This window comes from Lampris incognitus, chromosome 2, assembly GCF_029633865.1.
Source record: "Lampris incognitus isolate fLamInc1 chromosome 2, fLamInc1.hap2, whole genome shotgun sequence".
Classification (NCBI taxonomy): domain Eukaryota; kingdom Metazoa; phylum Chordata; class Actinopteri; order Lampriformes; family Lampridae; genus Lampris; species Lampris incognitus.
Window position 1 is genome coordinate 12,123,820 of NC_079212.1, and position 19,728 is coordinate 12,143,547.

Here is a 19,728-nt window from a genome sequence, read left to right on the forward strand (position 1 = left end):
AGGATAGTGACTGCTACCCTCTGTTTCTTCCTAGGCCGATAAAGGCCACTGGCAGGCACTGCGTGTGCTGACGGAAACCGCAGCCTATGTGGATGTGCAGGATGCTGCAGGGCGCTCTGTGCTCTACTTGGCTGCCCAGAGAGGCTATGTCCGTTGTGTGGAGGTCCTTCTGGCTCAGGGGGCCTCATGTCTCCTCAATGATAACCGCCTCATGTGGACCCCTATTCATGTTGCAGGTATCCTGTTGTCTGTCATATGTCTCAAAGCATAACGTTGCTTTCAGAATATCAACCACTTGAATAATAGCCATTGTATAATTTGGCCAATGAAAACGTAAATCATCTGTATGGTATGAGATTGTGTTGAATTTATTTTTTTCTTCTTTTTCTTTAATCTCTTACTAGCTGCCAATGGTCACACAGACTGCCTGCTCATGATGATTGAGAATGGGGAGGATGGAGATCTCACCAATGTCACAGACACATTTGGACAGTAAGTGGTTCTCTTCATGTCAATGCATGGGATTTGCTCTCAAAAAAGCAATTTTTTACATTTGAATAACTTTTTATTTCCTGAAAATTTTCACTTTCGAGAAAAAAACATGGATTTTTTTTAAGTGCTTACACTCCTGGATCCCCTTAGGACTCCTCTGATGCTAGCTGTTTTGGGTGGTCATACTGACTGTGTCCACCTACTGCTGGAGAAGGGTGCCTTGCCAGATTCCAAGGACAAGAGGGGCAGCACAGCTCTGCACAGAGGGGTGAGCCACTCCCTTTTACAATGGAGGCACCCTCAGGATTTTTCTGGCTGGGCCACAAAAGAGCTTCGCATAAATCTTTTACAAATTCCTTTGTATAAGATATTCTTTTTATATGAAGTGATTTATTATTATGACGTTGGCTTAAAAGGGCAGTCTCATACCCGTTGCAGTCCAGGAGCAGAATAAGCTTATATTCTTCAATCATAAATATTTCAAGCAACTAATAGTAATGAGTGCAAAGCTCAAATTAGCATTTCCTGCCCTAAACTTCAATTCAGGCAAAATATTCCTGTGTTCCTTGAATGTTAATTTATATCAAAATGTAAAGGAATGACTCATAAATATAAACTTGAACAATAACTGATTACATCAACGCCACCACCATAATTTAGTGTCATAATTAGTAGCCGAGTTTGGCATGAAGGAAGACGTCTGCTTTTTTTAATCACACTGTTTTGTCTTTTTTTTTTTTAGGCGGTGTTTGGCCGCACAGACTGTGTGTCTGTCCTGCTGGAGCACAAAGCTTCTGCACTGTGTCGGGACACCCAGGGTAGCACACCGCTCCATTACGCTGCATCCAGAGGTCATGCTGAGATACTAGCCAGTCTGGTCCAGGCCGCCATGGCCAGTGACCCCTTAGATAAACTGCTGGACAACAAACAATACACCCCATTACACTGGGCCGCTTACAAAGGTTTGCTCATACTTTGCCTTAAAACCAGTAGCTCTTCCCGAATAAAGTGTATGCTGCATTTGATTAATGCGAAGTTGCTGTCTGTTCTCAGGGCATGAAGACTGTTTGGAGGTTTTACTTGAACATAAAACATTTCCCCACGAAGAGGGAAACCCTTTCACCCCACTGCACTGTGCTCTGTGAGTAGCCTGAGATCACCACAGGTTCTCATTTTTTGACCCTTTGTGTTAAAAGAGCAACTTGCATCACAATGGTACTCTCAAAAGCATTTTGTACAAAGTGGAAATATCAGACCTTTGTCTTTAACAAGCTCAAACCTCCTTATTGTAGGATAAATGGTCATAGCGGTGCTGCAGAGAGGCTGCTGGAATCGGCAGGGGTCCATATGATTAACACCAGAGATGCCAAAGGAAGGTGAGCTTACAGTACACAGGCAGTTCTTCACTCTATTCACCAACAGCCCCATATTTCCTTGAAATCTTACATAATTAGACAGCTTTAGACATAGCAAGATGTCATTTTTGCTCATAACCCTCAGCTATTATCTACTCTTTTTGGCAGGAAGATTCAATTTAGTTTTAGTCTTAATCCTCCCCTGAAATTAGTTTTAGTCTTGTTTTAGTCATTAATTTTACCACAGTTTTAGTCAGTGGAACTCAGTTTTAGTCTAGTTTTAGTCACAGATATTTTAATAACAATTTAGTTAGAAGGCACAACTTTTCTTCCACATTGAGAGACAGACGAGCACTAACAATTGTCAATAGTACTGTCAATGCTGGTTCTTTGCAAGAGGGCAGTGGCTGATATTAACTAACTAGCTTATAAAACCTGGCTAAACTGAGAGATGAAGTTAGCACTTCCAAAGCAAGAGCAGTCACTATGACATGTAATTCTACATTTTCCCACTGTTGTCAAATCAGTCAACATACACTTGACATTGGACATTTTCCTTGGCAGACACTTCAGGATGGTGTGTCTTCAGTTGACTTTTCAAATTGGTTCGTTTTTTTTTTTACACTTGACATTGGACATTTCCCTTGGCAGACACTTCAGGATGGTGTGTCTTCAGGTGTCTTTTCAAATTGTTTGTTTTTGGTTTGTTTTTTTTGTTGCCCATCTTGAATCCATAAGGCACTCCATCCTCATTGGGAACTATACATTCACTCTTTCTTTCGATTTGAATGTAAGAGAAATGTGTCCACAGATCATCTCTCCTCTTTCTTCCCACCTGACTGGCCGCTGGTGAAGATGAGGCGCTCATTATTTGAGAGACCAGCTAATAGTTTCATTCAGCTTTTTAAGCTAGCTGGATTTATTAGGAGGCTCTGACAAGGTTAGCTTGTTCACATTGGTTATACTGGAACCTGTCATTTACGCAGACATGCAGCGAAGCTGAGCAGGGGGGGGGATCATCAAATGACAACGATGCATGGAGGCAGTGAGAATTTGTACTTGCACTTGCAGATTTATGCATTTAAATGATTGGTTGAAAAGGAAAACAACCAATGCTCTGAGATGGCTATTGTGATCTAGGTTGTCTGCCCGAGCAGAGCCAGCTATTTCGTCTCATCTCAACTCTTCAGGCATAATGAATACAGTTCTCTTTCATAGCATTCGTTTCGATGTCTCACTATGGGATACGCCCCCTCGCGTATTCACAGAAGCACTTGTACCATTACGCCAGCCCTAATTGGCTGGCAGTCATGTCGTCTGCGTCAGGGCCCTGCGCCTTATATATATGACTGAGGCAGCGTCACTTGTCATTCAGTCACCTCTTCTCGCTTCAGAAGCAGGCTACTCTCACCCGTATCTAAGCTGACTAGCTAAACTGTCCTCTAAGATACCAGTACAACTGCTTTCACCATAGGTAGGTTTTTTACTCTGGCCTGTCCCCAAACAGTGGAGTATTTCTACTTCTACAAGCTAGCTAACACATTAACTTGGCTACTCCGAGCAAGCTAACGATACCGGGAACCTGCGGTCACCTCACTGCTTGCCCACCGTTGGAGCTAGCTAACGAGATTATCACTCCAGATAATTATTTTCCCTTTAGCACGCCAGCTAAATGGATACAGCTGCCAACCTGCTTCCCACCTTAGAGCAAGGTGATTCCACCTGCCTGTGCACCTGCGGAAACAAAATTTTGAGTAAAGACAGGCAACAGGTCTTCTCCACATGTCTTGAGCTGGAACACACCCGAGCCGCTGTCAACAACCCCGGCTCGTGTGCTCACTGTACTCGCTTCGTGGCTAAGAGCCTCTGCCAAAGACTATCCTGCCAGGCTAGCCTCTCAGATAAGGACCCTCACCAGTCCCACCCCCAAGGAACCCCAGCTCAGTGTGGTTGAGGAGGATACTGCCAAACCGGAGGTTCAATGCTGGGGCTCGACGCTTGACTTACTGAACCCACTAGCTGAGCCGAGCTCCTGCCCAGTGTTTGCCAAACCCAGCAGCGGGATCCGTCACCACCCGTCTGTACACCCCATCTCCAGCAGGGTTGCGGTTTTCAGGTCCACCCAGCCTGTTCAGCTGGGCTCGGCGACATGAGGCAAGAGAATCAGAGAGCAAAGATTTTCTGGTGTCGGAAGAGGACAACGAGGCTAGTTCTTCCTTCGTTCCCCCGGCACAGACTCCCAGTTCTCCATGCCTGTCCACTGCTAAAGGTGAGGGTGAGGCTGCACAGTCTCCGCGTAGCACTGACATGCACGACGTATGTAAACGCGCAGTGGAGAGACTGGGAATCCCGTGGCCCGCTGTTGTTGCGGAGGCTCCCCGGCCCCGCTACGAAGGGAAGAAATTACCCCAGGCCAAGCAGACTGCGAGACAGCTTTTCCCAGTGTTCCCCAAGGTCCTGAAAGAAGTCACCGTTTCATGGAAAGAAAATCCATACTCCAGCAAGACCCTCATTCAAGGGGTGTCTTCCTTGGATTTTGAAGGGATGGGTAAGCATGCCATGGCCCGCATGCCGCCCATGGAGCTGCTGGTGGCAGCCCACCTCCACCCACAGTTGTCAGTTATATCATCCAGACCACCCACCCTCCCCGCCAAAGCAGACCGCTTCCAGTCCACCATGACTGAGCGAGCTTACAAGGCAGCAGCCCTGATAGTGAGAGCACTCAATATCACCTCCATGTTGTCTGCCTACCAAGCGGAGTTTCGACAACATGACCGAGGTACCCAACGCTACTGCATGGGATGAGATTACCACGATTGCGGATATCTGTCTGTTTGTCCAGCACTGGGCTGTCCAGCCCGCAGGGAAGTGTATGTCGATGTTGGTGCTGCAGGAGAGGGCAAGATGGCGCAATCTGACAAACTTGTTGGATAAAGAGAAGGACGACATCTTGGACGTCCCAGTTGTTCCTGATGGCATATTTGGCTCCGCTCTCGCTTCCATGCAAACGGGATGCGAGGCAAAGAAAAAAGAAGACGAAGCCTTACAGTTTTGTCTCCCGCGGAAAGCTCCAGCAGCGGTGCAGCCACTCTCCAGGCAGACTTTCGCCCAGGTGGCCTTCAGAAGTGGCCCCCCTGCTTTCTCCATCCCTAAACAACCCAAGGGTCGGGTACCTGTTTCAGCCCCCGTCGGACCCCCCGATGCCAAAACTACTTGGACTAAGAAGCCCTTCAACCCCACCCAGACTGGTCAGCCAGCCCCGGCTCCTACTCAGCAGGCCAGGCAGAGGAAGAAGGCGTCTTAGCAGTCTACCCCACTGCTACCGGATGTGCCAGCCATCCCCTGTTCCCTGGCAGTCCAGCGTTCCAGTGTGTCCAGGGAGGAATCCCCCAGTGCCAACCCTGTCTCTCGGCGGTGTGCGAGCCCAGAGCTGAGTTCGTGCATCCCAGCCAAGAGGAGACGAGACTCAGTTTAAATGTGGGATTGTTCAAAGCCACATTCAAGTCTCATAAGCACTCCCACACACACTGTGAGAATAAATGTTTGTTCACTGACACATCCAGGCACACAGCCGAGGGCACAGTATTGCATTTTTTCAACGGAGGAAAAAAAAAAGAAAACACAAAGTTGCAAAACATAGTGTTTCCTCCTATAATACCACCAGAGGGAGCCCATGCCCTTCCTGGGGTGAAACAGCCCAGGGCAGCTATCCCTAGTCTATCAATCGCACATGTGCAATAGCACCCGGGTGTACCAACTACTGTTAGCCGCTAAGGGGCAGCATTGTACAGTTTTTTTGTTTTTTGTTTTGTTTTTGAAAATCCCCCCCCCCCCTTTTCTCCCAATTGTACTTGGCCAATTACCCCACTCTTCTGAGCAGTCCCAGTCGTTGCTCCACTCCCTCTGCCGATGCAGGGAGGGATGCGGACTACCACATGCTTCCTCCGATACATGTGGCGTCGCCAGCTGCTTCTTTTCAGGAAGGCGTTTCACCAGAGGGACGTAGCGTGTGGGAGGATCACGCTATTCCCCCCCAGTTCCCCCCTCTCCCTGAATAGGTGCCCCGACAGACCAGAGGAAGCGCTAGTGCACCAGGACATATACCGACATCCACCTTCCCACCCGCATACACAGCCGATTGTGTCTGTAGGGACGCCCAACCGAGCTGGAGGTAACACGGGGATTTGAACCGGCGATCCTCGTGTTGGTAGGCAACGGAATAGACCGCTATGCTACCCGCACGCCTAGCAACGTCGTACAGTTAAAAGAGGTGCTCAGAGATTGTGTAGAACAGACAGTGCTTCACTCTCTTCTATTTTCACAGTTAGAGTTGGAAAATATGCATGGCGTCACAATGGGTGTTGAAGACACTAGCCAGGGGCTACAGACTTCAGCAGGAGGCTGTTACGCGCATGGGCATTTGTGAATTGTGTTGGCACACCTGGCCGAGCTGGGATTTGTGGTGAACAGGGAAAAGTGTGTTAACACCAGACAGGACATAGGTTTTTCTGGGTCTTGCGTCAAATTTGCTCACCCACACCGCCCTTGTCAGCTGAGAGAGTGGACACGTTCAGGTCCACTCTGGCACATTTTGTCATAATGAAACCGTTCACATACGGTCTGTGTCTCAGGTTATTGGGACTGATGGCATCAGTGCTCTTGGTGTTAAGGCTGGGTAGGCTGTACATGAGAGATTTCCAGCATTGGGTGGCTTCTCTCAGACTGGACCCCGTGCGCCACAGACCCCGCAGGGTTACCGTGTCTGCGTCATGCGCTTCGCCCTTGGAAACAGCTGTCTCTCCTGACGGAGGGTGTGCGTATGGGTACGATATTTGCCAGAAAAGTAGTGACAACGGATGCCAGCCTGTCGGGCTTGGGCGGTGTTTTCGAAGGCAGTGCAATAAATGGGGTATAGAGCACACATCTCCAGCACACCCATATAAGCTACTTGGAGCTTCTAGCAGTGTTTCTAATGCTAAAACATTTTCTGCTGTTTCTCGAGGAATATCATGTGCTGGTGAGGATGGACAGTACGACCACAGTGGCCTATATCAACCGCCAGGGAGTTCTGCACTCCCAACAGCTGCACATAGTGGCATGCAAATTGATATTGTGGAGCGATGCGCATCTCCTCTCTGTAAGAGTGACGCACGTTCCCGGGATTCAGAATTTGGGTGCAGACCTCTTGTCGAGAGGAAATCCTCTTTACGCAGAATGGAAACTGCATCCGGCTGTAGTGGATCAGATTTGGACACGGTTCGGCCACGCAGCAATGGACCTGTTTGCATCGGGGGAGAACTCGCAGTGCCCACTGTTTTTCTCCCTGCACGACCAGAGTGCACCGCTGGGAGTGGATGCGTTCGCTCACCAGTGGCCGCGCATTCCACTTTATGCGTTTTCCCAACTGGCCTTGATTCCCCGACATTGTTCAGGGTGCGGTAGAATCGTCATTCCCTGATTTTGATCGCTCCTCACTGGCCGTCCATGCATTGGCTGGCGGAAGTGAAGCAGCTCCTCTGTGGTTGCCCATGGCCCCTCCCGCTGCACAGAGACCTCCTCTCTCAGGCACATGGGCAGATCTCCCCCCCCCCCCCACTCAGAGCAGAGTGGTTTAATTTAAGACATACTGGACTATCACAGTGTGATTAATATGATTCAGAATGCCAGCGCATCATCCATCAGGTCCCGTTATGACTAAGTGGAGAGTGTTTGAGGAATGGTGTGCTAGTGCACAGGAAATTCCCTTTCAATGTTCGGTTGGTGCAATTTTGTCCTTTCTACAGGACCTGATTGACAAGAAGAGGGCATTTTCTACTGTCAAGGTTTACTTTGCTGCTATTTCTGCTTGCCATGTTGGTTTTGATGGTAAACCGGCAGGCCAGCATCCCCTTGTTTCTCGGTTTATGAAGGGTGCACGGAGACAGTTACCCAGCTCTAATCCTATGACACCCTACTGGGATTTGACTGTAGTTCTGGAGGCCCTCACCAGTCATCCCTTTGAGCCACTGAAACACATAGACATAGAAATGTCTCTTAAGGTGGCTTTGTTGTTGGCTATGGCTAAGCATATGAGTGATATTCACGCTCTGTCTGTGCATCCTGCTTGTATGCGGTTCACCCCTGGGAACCTTGGGGGTGACCTTGATACCTAATCCTGCTTTTATCCCTAAAGTGGTCAATCCATGCTTGCCAGGGGACCTGACAGCTTTTCAGCCGCCTCCTCACATCCCTGCGGAGCAGCAGTGGCTGCATATGTTGTGCCCAGTTTGCGCTTTACACACTTATGTGGCGAGAACAAGGGCCTTCAGGAAAGGGGATCAGTTGTTTGTGTCCTGGGCTAAGCCCCACAGGGGCAAGCCCATCACCAAACAAAGACTTTCTTACTGGATAGTGGATGCTATCGCGCTGGCTTACTCCAGCTCAGGCCTTCAGGTTCCAGCTGGGTTGCGGGCACACTATCGGGTTGCGGGTACACACACTAGAGGTCTCACAACCTCTGGGGTCCTGTTTAGGGGGGTCTCTAGCCAGGATATCTCTGCTGCAGCTAGCTGGTCATCGCTCCTCACATTTGCAAGGTTTTATAAGTTGAATGTTACATCTTCAGGCCTTGTTCGTGCTGTCCTGAGTGTGGGTTTGTCAGTGGACCTACCTCATTCATCTACACACTTCTTTGTGTGTGTGTGTGTGTGTGGGGGGGGGGGTTAGTCATTGAGATAAGATTGTCTGCAATACGGGAGTCTCCATATCCCATTGTGAGACATCAAAATTAATGCTATGAAAGAATAGCATGAGTGAGACCTATCACCAGACCGCCCTTCTTGCTGCTGGGGTAAAGCGAGAAGAGGTGTGCTTGTTTTGAATGACGAGTGACGCTGCATCAGTCATATAAAAGGCGCAGGGCCCTGACACAGACATCATGACTGCCAGCCAGTCAGGGCTGGCATAATGGTACAAGTGCTTCTGTGAATACGCGAGAGAGGATATCCCATAGTGAGACATCTCACTCATGCTACTCAGAGAACTGGTGTTATGGAAGTAACCTAAAGATTTAGTTGTTTAGTTGTCAATATTTTTCATTTACGCTGTCGTTACAATTTAGTTATGAAATAAAAGGTTGTCCATGAATACTTAGTCAAAATTTTTGTTGACAAAATTAACACTGCTCTGTAAGGCCATTTTTTTGATCCAGGTGTAGTGCCTAACATGCATCATTTACCACGTGCTATTTTTTTCAGTGCATTTGCTGCTGAACAATTACATTCCCCTATAGGGATGAATAGAGTTTCTTATCTAGCTATTGCCTGTGAAGCTTAAGTCCTGTCCTCATAAGTTGCTGGACTGTCTTCCTGTGCCTGTAGGACCCCGCTTCATGCTGCTGCATTTGCCGAGGATGTGGCTGGGCTTCAGCTGGTGCTTCGCCACGGAGCAGAGATCAATGCAGTGGACAAAACTGGATGCTCTGCACTGATGGTTGCTGCTGACAAGGGACAGAGCGGCACTGTGGGTATGTGCAAGATGATATGTTGTGTACCTCTTTAAACGATAAATTGGTGACAGTTGCTGTGGTTACCCTCGTCATGTCAATGCAACCCTGAGGCTGTTTCTAAAGTCTAGACTTTAAATTAACACATCGCCACATGTCCTTACTTTGCATCCTAACATGGCCTGAAAATTGCATTTTTATATGTTCTGTGGTTGTGTTCATTTCATTCAGTGTCTACAATATGTTTTTCCACTTTCCCTCTCTACTTTGTTTAAATGTGGACTGCCCAATTTCTGTCCCTGCTACATTCATTTCTAATTACATTGGAAGCCCGATAACATCCATATTTGATTTCAAAAGCAATGTGAGCAAAATTAAAGTTTTGCATGTCTGAATTTATCTACATTTGTATTCTAGCATAATGGGAAGGTAAAGGTGCATTGAAATAATGTCAGGGTGGCTAACCATGTGCCACAGAGAGCCATGTGTATGCAGGTTTTCATTTCAGCTGGACTCCACACCAGGTGATTTCACTGATTAGCAACTCTTCAACCAAAGAGGAAGAATGTATCAGTGAAATCACCTGGTGTGGAGTCGGGTTGGAATGAAAACCTGCATACACATGGCTCTCCATGGCACATGGTTAGCCACCACTGTACTATTACTTTCGGCTGCTCCCGTTAGGGGTCGCCACAGCGGATCATCTGTTTCCATTTCTTCCTGTCTTCTGCGTCTTCCTCTGTCACACCAGCCACCTGCATGTCTTCCCTCACCACATCCATAAACCTCCTCTTTGGCCTTCCTCTTCTCTTCTTCCCTGGCAGCTCCATATTCAGCATCCTTCTCCCAATATACTCAGCATCTCTCCTCCACACATGTCCAAGCCATCTCAATCTTGCTTCTCTTGCTTTGTCTCCAAACCGTCCAACCTGAGCGGTCCCTCTAATGTAATCGTTCCTAATCCTGTCCTTCTTCGTTACTCCCAGTGAAAACCTTAGCATCTTCAACTCTGCCACCTCCAGCTCCGCCTCCTGTCTTTTCGTCAGTGCCACTGTCTCCAAACCATATAGCATAGCTGGTCTCACAACCATCTTGTAAACTTTCCCTTTAACTCTTGCTGGTACCCTTCTGTCACAAATCACTCCTGACACACTTCTCCACCCACTCCAACCTGCCTGCACTCTCTTTTTCACCTCTCTACTGCACTCCCCGTTACTTTGGACAGTTGACCCCAAGTATTTAAACTCAAATGCCTGTGTCACCTCCACTCCTTGCATCCTGAACATTCCACTGTCCTCTCTCTCATTCACGCATAGGTATTCCGTCTTGCTCCTACTGACTTTCATTCCTTTTCTCTCCAGTGCATACCTCCACCTCTCCAGGCTCTCCTCAACCTGCACCCTACTCTCACTACAGATTACAATGTCATCCGCGAACATCATCGTCCATGGAGACTCCTGCCTGATCTTGTCCGTCAACCTGTCCATCACCATTGCAAACAAGAAAGGGCTCAGAGCCGATCCTTGATGTAATCCCACCTCCACCTTGAACCCATCTGTCATTCCAACCGCACACCTCACCATTGTCACACTTCCCTCATACGCATCCTGCACCACTCCTACATACTTCTCTGCAGCTCCTGACCTCCTCATACAATACCACACCTCCTCTCTCGGCACTCTGTCATAAGCTTTCTCTAAATCTACAAAGACACAATGCAACTCTTTCTGGGCTTCTCTATACTTCTCAATCAACATTCTCAAAGCAAACATCGCATCTGTGGTGCTCTTTCGTGGCATGAACCCATACTGCTGCTCGCTGATCGTCACCTCTCCTCTTAACCTAGCTTCTATTACTCTTTCCCAAATCTTCATGCTGTGGCTGATCAACTTTATACCTCTGTAGTTGTTACAGTTCTGCACATCGCCCTTGTTCTTGAAAATCGGTACCAGTATGCTTCTTCTCCACTCCTCAGGCATCCTCTCACTTTCCAGGATTGTGTTAAACAATCTAGTTAAAAACTCTACTGCCATCTCTCCTAAACATCTCTATGCCTCCACAGGTATGTCATCAGGACCAACTGCCTTTCCACTCTTCATCCTCTTCATAGCTGCCCTCACTTCCTCCTTGCTAATCCGCTGAACTTCTTGATTCACTATCCCTACATCATCCAACCTTCTCTCTCTCTCATTTTCTTCATTCATCAGCCCCTCAAAGTATTCCTTCCACCTTCTTAGCACACTCTCCTCGCTTGTCAGCACATTTCCATCTCTATCCTTGATCGCCCTAACTTGCTGCACATCCTTTGCAGCTTGGTCCCTCTGTCTAGCCAATCGGTACAAGTCCTTTTCTCCTTCCTTAGTGTCTAATCTGTCATACAACTCACCATGCGCCTTTTCCTTTGCCTTTGCCACCTCTCTCTTTGCTTTACGCTGCATCTCCTTGTACTCCTGTCTACTTTCTTCATCTCTCTTACTATCCCACTTCTTCTTTGCCAACCTTTTCCTCTGTATAATTTGCTGTACTTCCTCATTCCACCACCAAGTCTCCTTGTCTTCCTTCCTCTGTCCTGATGACACACCAAGTACCTTCCTAGCTGTCTCCCTCACTATTTCTGCAGTGGTTGTCCAGCCATCTGGCAACTCTTCACTACCACCCAGTGCCTGTCTTAACTCCTGCCTGAACTGCACACAACAGTCTTCCTTCTTCAACTTCCACCATTTGATCTTCGGCTTTGTCTTCACTCGCTTCCTCTTCTTGGTCTCCAAAGTCATCCTACAGACCACCATCCGATGCTGCCTAGCTACGTTCCCCCCTGTCACCACCTTGCAGTCTCCAATCCCTTTTAGATGGCGCCTTCTACATAAGATATAGTCCACCTGTGTGCACTTTCCTCCACTCTTGTATGTCACCGTGTTCCTCCCTCTTCTTGAAATATGTATTCACCACAGCCATTTCCATCCTTTTCACAAAATCAACCACCATCTGTCCTTCCACATTTCTCTTCTTGACTCCATACCTTCCCATCACCTCCTCATCACCTCTGTTCCCTTCACCAACATGTCCATTGAAGTCCTCTCCAATCACCCCTCTCTCCTCCTTGGGTACCCTCTCCACCATGTCGTCCAACTCACTCCAGAATTCTTCTTTTTCATCCATCTCACACCCAACTTGTGGGGCATATGCACTGATAACATTCAGCAATAAACCTTCAATTTCCAGCTTCATACTCATCACTCTGTCTGACATTCTCTTCACCTCCAGCATGCTCTTGACATACTCTTCCTTCAGAATTACCCCTACCCCATTACTCCTCCCATTCGCACCATGGTAGAAGAGTTTGAACCCACCTCCGATACTCCTGGCCTTACTCCCCTTCCACCTGGTCTCTTGCACACACAGTATGCCTACCTTTCTTCTTTCCATCATGTCAGCCAGCTCTCTCCCTTTACCAGTCATAGTGCCAACATTCAAAGTTCCAACTCTCACCTCCACATGCCTACCCTTCCTCTTCTCTAGCTGCCTCTGGACAGGCTTTCCCCCTCTCCTTCTCCTTCGCCCAACAGTAGCATAGTTTCCACCGGCACCCTGCTGGTTAACAGTACCGGTGGCGGTCGTTGGTAACCCGGGCCTCGACCGATCCAGTATGTAAGTCATATTTATGATCCGCATATTTGATTTGGCAAAGATTTTACGCCGGATGCCCTTCCTGACGCAACCCTCCCCATTTGTCCGGGCTTGGGACCGGCACTAAGGATGCACTAGCTTGTGCATCCTCAGTGGCTGGGTTGTTAGCCACCACTGTAATAAGTGTAATTATAGCATATGACAGAACCAGACGTATTTTAGGAACAAGTGCCCTTAAGTTGAAAATTTTAAGGGCACAGTCAAATCATACTTTTGTGTGTTGTAATGTCATCGCAACACCGTGACATTAAATTCAGATACTCACAAACATGTTCTCATGACATTTCAAGATAAACAACAATAGACTAGTGGAAAGGGACATTAGACAATTAAATGCATAAAAAATATTCCCAGTTTATTTTAGATAGATCAGAAACAACAAATGTTTTTATATGGCCCAACCAATAAGCTTTTTCAGTGCAGACTATTTTGGTGGGCCATCATTTGTAAAGTGATGTTGAATGTTTGGATTAAGATAAGTTCCCAGCATCCGCTGAGGTCTTTCCAAAGGAAGGCCCTTTGGTATTGATTCTGATCAAGTCCTCTGTAGTGCAAATCTGTGCTTAGGAATCCCCCCTCTATGTGTGGCAGTTATGAAAAGAATCAGAATAATCTCAACAAGGTGCAGTGTATGCTGGAAAATGGTAATCTAAGACTATTAGAACAATTCCACCTGGGTAAACAGAGGGTTGCAAAAAGAGATAAAATCTCACCTTATAATCACGACAGTATGGCTCTTTGGTAAGCAGTGTCTGCAACAAGCTGCTGTATGACTTGTCATGGAATATTTCTTACAAAGGCCTTAAAGGACCACAGTGCAGGATTTAGTTACATCTAGTGGTGATGTTGCAGATTGCAACCAACTGAATACCCCTACACTCGCCCCTCCCTTCCAAGCGTGTAGGAGAACATAGAGTGGCCTTCAGGTGCTGGTAGCTACTTCCAAAATGATGTCACCGCCTACGACCACATCGAGTAGCCATAATATGTCAAGTGATAAGGTTCCTTTAGATAGATTTAGAAATTGTTCTTCATTTCCAGCTGGTATGTTTGCGACAGCGCCGCTAAATTCAAGCTGTTACTTTCACTGTAAAAATGTGAAAGGCCTTCTCTGAAGACAGTGTTTGGTTTGTCCATTCTGGGCTACTGTAGAAACATGGTAGTGCAACATGGCAGGCTCCATGGAGAGGACCCACTCCCTATGTAGATACGAAGGGCTCATGCTGAAATAACGAAAACACAAAGATTTGTAGTTTCAAGTGATTTACGCCAATGAAAACATAGTTATGAATATTATATTGCATTTCTGCCAATAGATCCCCCTAAATCCTACACACATTTACCATTTATCCTACACTTTGGTCCTTTAAGACTGTCACTCTTCCCAAACCACTTCTGTCTGGCATCCTTATCGAGAAGTGCATGCATAATGTGGAGGATTTACTTACACGTGACGCTATAGAAGTATCTGCTGTCCTGCAGGGCAAGTCACTGGTTTTCCATCCCCCATGAAGGGCACACAAACAATTTCACATTCTTTGTTGGAGACATTTTGTATCTCCATGGATTGGAATAGACGGTGTGCAGCTTGAACTTTGTCAGCTGATGTGTCCCTGGTGCTTTTGGCAATTTACCCAATCATTTCTACTCATCTTGTGTCATTTTCATAAGTCAGGTTGGTGTCAGCACTATTTTTCTGGTGATGAGTGGTCCAAATTTAGTATAATGTATCTCTTACTTGGTGACCAGACAAGCAGTGTTGAATTTAAATTTTCAGCTGTTGGTGTGCTGCTCCATTTGTAAGCCTCATCTGTCTGTTGACAGTGGACTGTAAGGTTCTGGGATGAGAAGGCTGCGATTTATTGATGAAATCAAGACATCTCTTCAGTTGCAGGTTGCCGGCCACAAACTGTGTGGCCTACAGCTTCTTTCTCTGCCTGCTTGAAATATTTGCACATTATTTTTTTCCTAATTATATTCTAGCTACGCGGAGTCCTTCAGCCACATGTTGCTGAATTCGCATTTTTTGACAGTAACTTTTGCTGTATCATCAGCTTCTCTACCTGCCCCTGTCTCCTCTGTCGGAATCCTAGACTGACTACTGAGCTTGCTGATTTACTTGCCAGAGAGTCTTGGGTGAAGGGGTCTCATCTATCCCGTCTCTCTTTTCACTTTTATTTGATTTTTCTGGTGTGTTGCGGTGAAAAATATTCTTTTAAAGCTGCAGTAGGTAACATTGACTGTTCCAATCCAAATCATTCCACCTCTCTCTCTGCTGCCTGGTATCACTGTACTAAGTCCCTCCCACCAAATGACCTCCGCGTCGCTCTTCAGCCTCTTAAACTCCTGTACAACCAGGAAATTTTAAAGCGATACTCGTGAAATTTGTATCTATCCATGTAAAAAAAAAAATTTTTTTTTTTAGCAAATCTCTTAGTTACACTAATATTGTTCATGTGAAGCAGCCATTTTGAGTTGGTCTTGTTGATTTTTAGGGCTACAACCACAGGCGGTGCAGGAATTGATCGCATATACATGCATCTGCATTTGTTGAACAGTCAATAGGAGTGCTCTCTCTCTGAAATGACCCGCAATTGGCTAAAATCTTCCATCCCGGTCTAGATTTTTTTAAAATCCTGAATACAGAGCCAAAAGGAGGTGAAGAAGTCAGGTTTTCTCTCAGACCACTTGGAATTAAGATATGCTGAAAGGTTATTATGGAATTTTTGCCCAATGACGCCATTTAAAAAAATACAACTACGTACCCCAGCTTTAAGTTTTTCATTAGAAAATTAGTGCACTGGCAACAAAACAAAACAGTAACTAGAGTCAAGAGTCATGTCATCAGGCAACACAGGTACATGCGTGGTATGAATTGTGCAGCCAGGCAATTCCGGTGAAGCCGTGGTTAATTTGTGTGTCTGTGTGTGTGTGTGTGACAGAAAGAGAGACATGGTTAATCTTTAATTAAACTAAGTTCGGGGTGTCCGGGTGGTGTGGCAGTCTATTCCGTTGCCTACCAACACGGGGATTGTCGGTTTGAATCCCCGTGTTACCGCCAGCTTGGTCGGGCACCCCTACAGACACAATCGGCCGTGTCTGCGGGTGGGAAGCCGGATGTGGATGTGTGCAGGGCTCGAAATTAACTTTTTTCCTCAGTGTCCCACAACTGTCCCGAATTCTACTTTGTATTGTCCCAGATATAACCAACAGTGTCCCAAATTTTAATTCTTGTCGTCGTCCCCCAATTATGCAGAATACATATAATTTGATCCTTTTTTGTCACTTAATCATCACACCATGGACTCTGGTCCACCATATAAGTTTAAAATACTTATTCTTTTATTAAACATATGAATATTAGTTTTGGGAGTTTCGGGAGTCGGCAGTCGTTTCGGGAGTCGGCAGTATTGGGGCTTGCATCAGGGGGCTGTTTATTCAACCACCTCAGCATTTCTTTCTTCTTCTTCTTTTAACTGTCGTTGATGATGGTCTATCGCTCTGGCTCTATGAATGTTGCATTGGCGTGTGTCAAGCAGCAGCCACTGGCAGAGTGGATGACGTAGATGCATTCTATGATTTGCACGAACAGGCGATTGACTGCCCTGTCGTGAGGTGCCACAAGAATGTAAGCCTTCTGTAGTTTCGCCATTCACACGTTTTTATTAAATTATTCAAACGACAAAGTAACGCCTAGATACTCATAATTAATGACTTTGCAAATAACACCTATTTTGAAGTTTACTTTGACATTTTTTTTCACTGTCCCGGAATTGTCCCAGACAAAATATATTTTGTGTCCCAGTAGGATTTTTTATGGTCCCCGGGACATCAGGACATCATTAATTTCGAGCCCTGGGTGTGTGTCCTGGTCACTGCATTAGCGCCTCCTCTGTTTTGTCAGGGCGCCCCGTTCGGGGGGGGGGGGGTTGGGGGAATGGCGTGATCCTCCCGCACACTGCTTCCCCCCGGCGAAACTCCTCACTGTCAGGTGAAAAGAAGCGGCTGGCGACTCCATGTGTATCAGAAGAAGCATGTGGTAGTCTGCAGCCCTACCCAGCTCGGAGCAGCTGTGGTGTGTACTAGTTGAACTAAATTTATGGAGTTGGTGATAAATCTAGACTTGCAGATAAATTTATTCTTGAGCTACATGTAGTTGTGTCTGATCTTTTACAGCCATACTTCTTCATCGGGCCAAGGCTGACCTGACACTGCTGGATGACAACAGGAACACTGCCCTGCACTTGGCCTGCAGCAAGGTAAACAGGAGCTTGCCTTGCAAGATCCAGTGGAATGCACTGAACAATACCATAATACTGACTTAGAGGGTTTGTATTCATGTTGCCGTGTTCTTTCACTGTCCCTCAGGCCCATGAGATGTGTGCCCTGCTGATCTTGGGGGAGATCCATAATCCAACTCTCATAAATGCCACCAACAGTGCACTGCAAATGTGAGAACTTAAAATCATATTTGACTTGCTGCCAAAGAAAGGAAAAGTTTTATTTCTTCAACATCTTTCATGTATTTACCCAGATAAAGGAATATCAGAATTGCAGATTTGCTGGTGAAGTTATTTTTCCATCTCTGATGTCAAATTACCCTTCTATCTTCCAGGCCCCTCCATCTTGCAGCACGTAATGGCTTGGCCACAGTGGTGCAGGCTCTGCTGAGTAGAGGAGCCACTGTGCTGGCTGTGGATGAGGAAGGTGAGGCACGTTTAAGAGCTCTCTGCTGTGTTAGTCTACCCAGGGAAGGGAGTATGGTACAGTGGTGGAATGCAGAATTTGTGAAGGTTTATGATGTCAATTTTCATTGACATATTGAGCTCAAGCTGGTTTTTGTTTTTCTTAAGGCCACACCCCAGCCCTGGCCTGCGCCCCCAACAAGGATGTGGCTGACTGCCTGGCTCTGATCCTGTCTACCATGAAGCCTTTCCCCATGGACCCTTCTTCCTGCTCCTGCTCCTCCCCTACTGTCTCCCCCTCCCCGGGTCTCAACCTGTTGAAGCACTGCGGCATCACTGCTGCCTGCACCTCCCTTCCCAACGGCGGCCTCCACAATGGCTACGTCAAAGACCGCCACGGCGCAGCTGTCGGCCTGGACAGCTGTCTGTCTGAGTGAGGCCTTCTGCCCCACTCAGTCAGCTGCTATCATCTTCATCACCACCAGGGGCGACTCCCTTTAACATGGCCCCAGAGGACCAGGAGAGCACCCACCCACATGTCTGTTCTCCATGTATGTATGTATGTATGTATGTATGTATGTATGTATGTATGTATGTGTTTGCGTGTCAGTTTGTGTGTGTGTGTGTGTGCGTGCGTGAGTGTATTTGGTCTTCTCTTGAGGTGCAGTCAAACCTAATATGCAATTAGATCCCATCCCTCCATCTCCTAGTAGTGTTCAGTACTAATAGACTGATTTGCTCTACAAGGTCACTTGAATGAAGTATGGCTTCCAAGATGGATGCTGGCAATCTGGCCATCCCTAACTCATTGAACCCTTTAAAATCATGTTGACGTAACCATATAACTGACAGCTAATAGCATGGAGACCTCTGTATCCTCGTCCATCTTTCTGCCCATATCATCCAGTATTTAAAGTCATATCATGTTTGATCAGTTGTGGTGACCTTGTAGAGGAATGCACAGCCTTCCCAAAAGAATGATCAAAGAAGTTTTTTTTTTTTTTTTAGTCCTTTTAGCCTAGATTTTTATGAAGGAACCATACAAGGGAAAAATCTAAATTTTGCTTAAGAGTGCAATGCTAATGTACTACAGTACAATCCTAAATTTGGAAAAGGGTCACAAAGATATTATTTCCGTAGTGTACTTTACCTGTACAGCTTAGAATGGTTTTGGCATTTTCACGAAAAAAAAAAAAATTGGCAATGCTGCTGAATATGTTTAAGCGCGTCTCCTTGCGAAGGAGGGCCACGTTTCCGTTGGCGTTTCAACATCAATTGTTCTCAATGCCAACTTGATGTTTTAAAGATAAGTGTTTTGTTAAGCTAGAATGTTTCTAAGGATATAAGTTTTGACCAAAGTTGATCAACACTACTATGGCTATAAATTATTTATTTGAGATGAACTGTACTGTATAGAGAAAGACAATAGATCTCGATATACCTCGTCGACTCGTTTAGCAGCTGCTTCATCTTCACCCAGGGTCCGTAGGCCTAATGTTCTCTCTCTCTCTCTCGGCAGAGCTAGAGAACCATTGTAGGGTAGTGACTGACTGAGGCCTTGTTTATTTCTAGATGAAGGCTTTACTAGTAATATCTGCCAACAACACCTCATTAAAGCATCATATATCTGAGCACATAAATGAACAAGCCATTTCAATTTATTTCCCATCTCTTTACTTAACAGTGTTTTTGCTAAAAGTTTTCATGATTGGAATGGCCTCAACATTAAAAGAGAGCAATCAGGTTTTTTTTCTTTTTCTTTTTTCCCCCCATTGCTTTTAATACCTAAATTTGCTCGGTTCTTTGTGTTTTTGGTGTTTTACCGGCCATCAGCATTCTGGGTATAACAAGCTCTTAATTAGAAAGTATTTGTCGGAGCTGGTAAATTAGTCTTAACCCTCTAGTAATTTGTATCTCGACTTATCGGCTATCCGGTCAGCTCTGCGAAGTTTGAAACTATAGAGCTTTTTTTTCTCTCTCGTTTGTTTTGCTTTCGGTAATTTTCAAGCTTTTTTTGGGGGGGGGG

The 19,728-nt window shown here is 46.2% G+C and overlaps 1 protein-coding gene across 1 annotated transcript; it reads left to right on the forward strand.

Moving 5' to 3' along the window:
- The first annotated feature begins 216 nt into the window (after positions 1–216).
- On the forward strand, positions 217–19,313 carry LOC130106694 (serine/threonine-protein phosphatase 6 regulatory ankyrin repeat subunit C-like). Its single transcript, XM_056272905.1, has 10 exons — positions 217–236; positions 405–492; positions 1,235–1,454; positions 1,546–1,633; positions 1,785–1,868; positions 9,206–9,351; positions 17,194–17,276; positions 17,386–17,468; positions 17,633–17,724; positions 17,871–19,313. The coding sequence occupies exons 3-10, from the start codon at positions 1,382–1,384 to the stop codon at positions 18,137–18,139; spliced, it is 918 nt and encodes a 305-aa protein (XP_056128880.1). The 5' UTR covers positions 217–236; positions 405–492; positions 1,235–1,381; the 3' UTR covers positions 18,140–19,313.
- Positions 19,314–19,728: the final 415 nt, after the last annotated feature.

Coding starts and splice junctions, on each gene's coding strand:
- LOC130106694 (XM_056272905.1), top strand. CDS start 1,382: ATGGCCAGTGACCCCTTAGATAAACTGCTGGACAACAAACAATACACC. Junction 17,277..17,385: donor TGCACTTGGCCTGCAGCAAG/GTAAACAGGAGC, acceptor ACTGTCCCTCAG/GCCCATGAGATGTGTGCCCT. Junction 17,469..17,632: donor ACCAACAGTGCACTGCAAAT/GTGAGAACTTAA, acceptor TCTATCTTCCAG/GCCCCTCCATCTTGCAGCAC.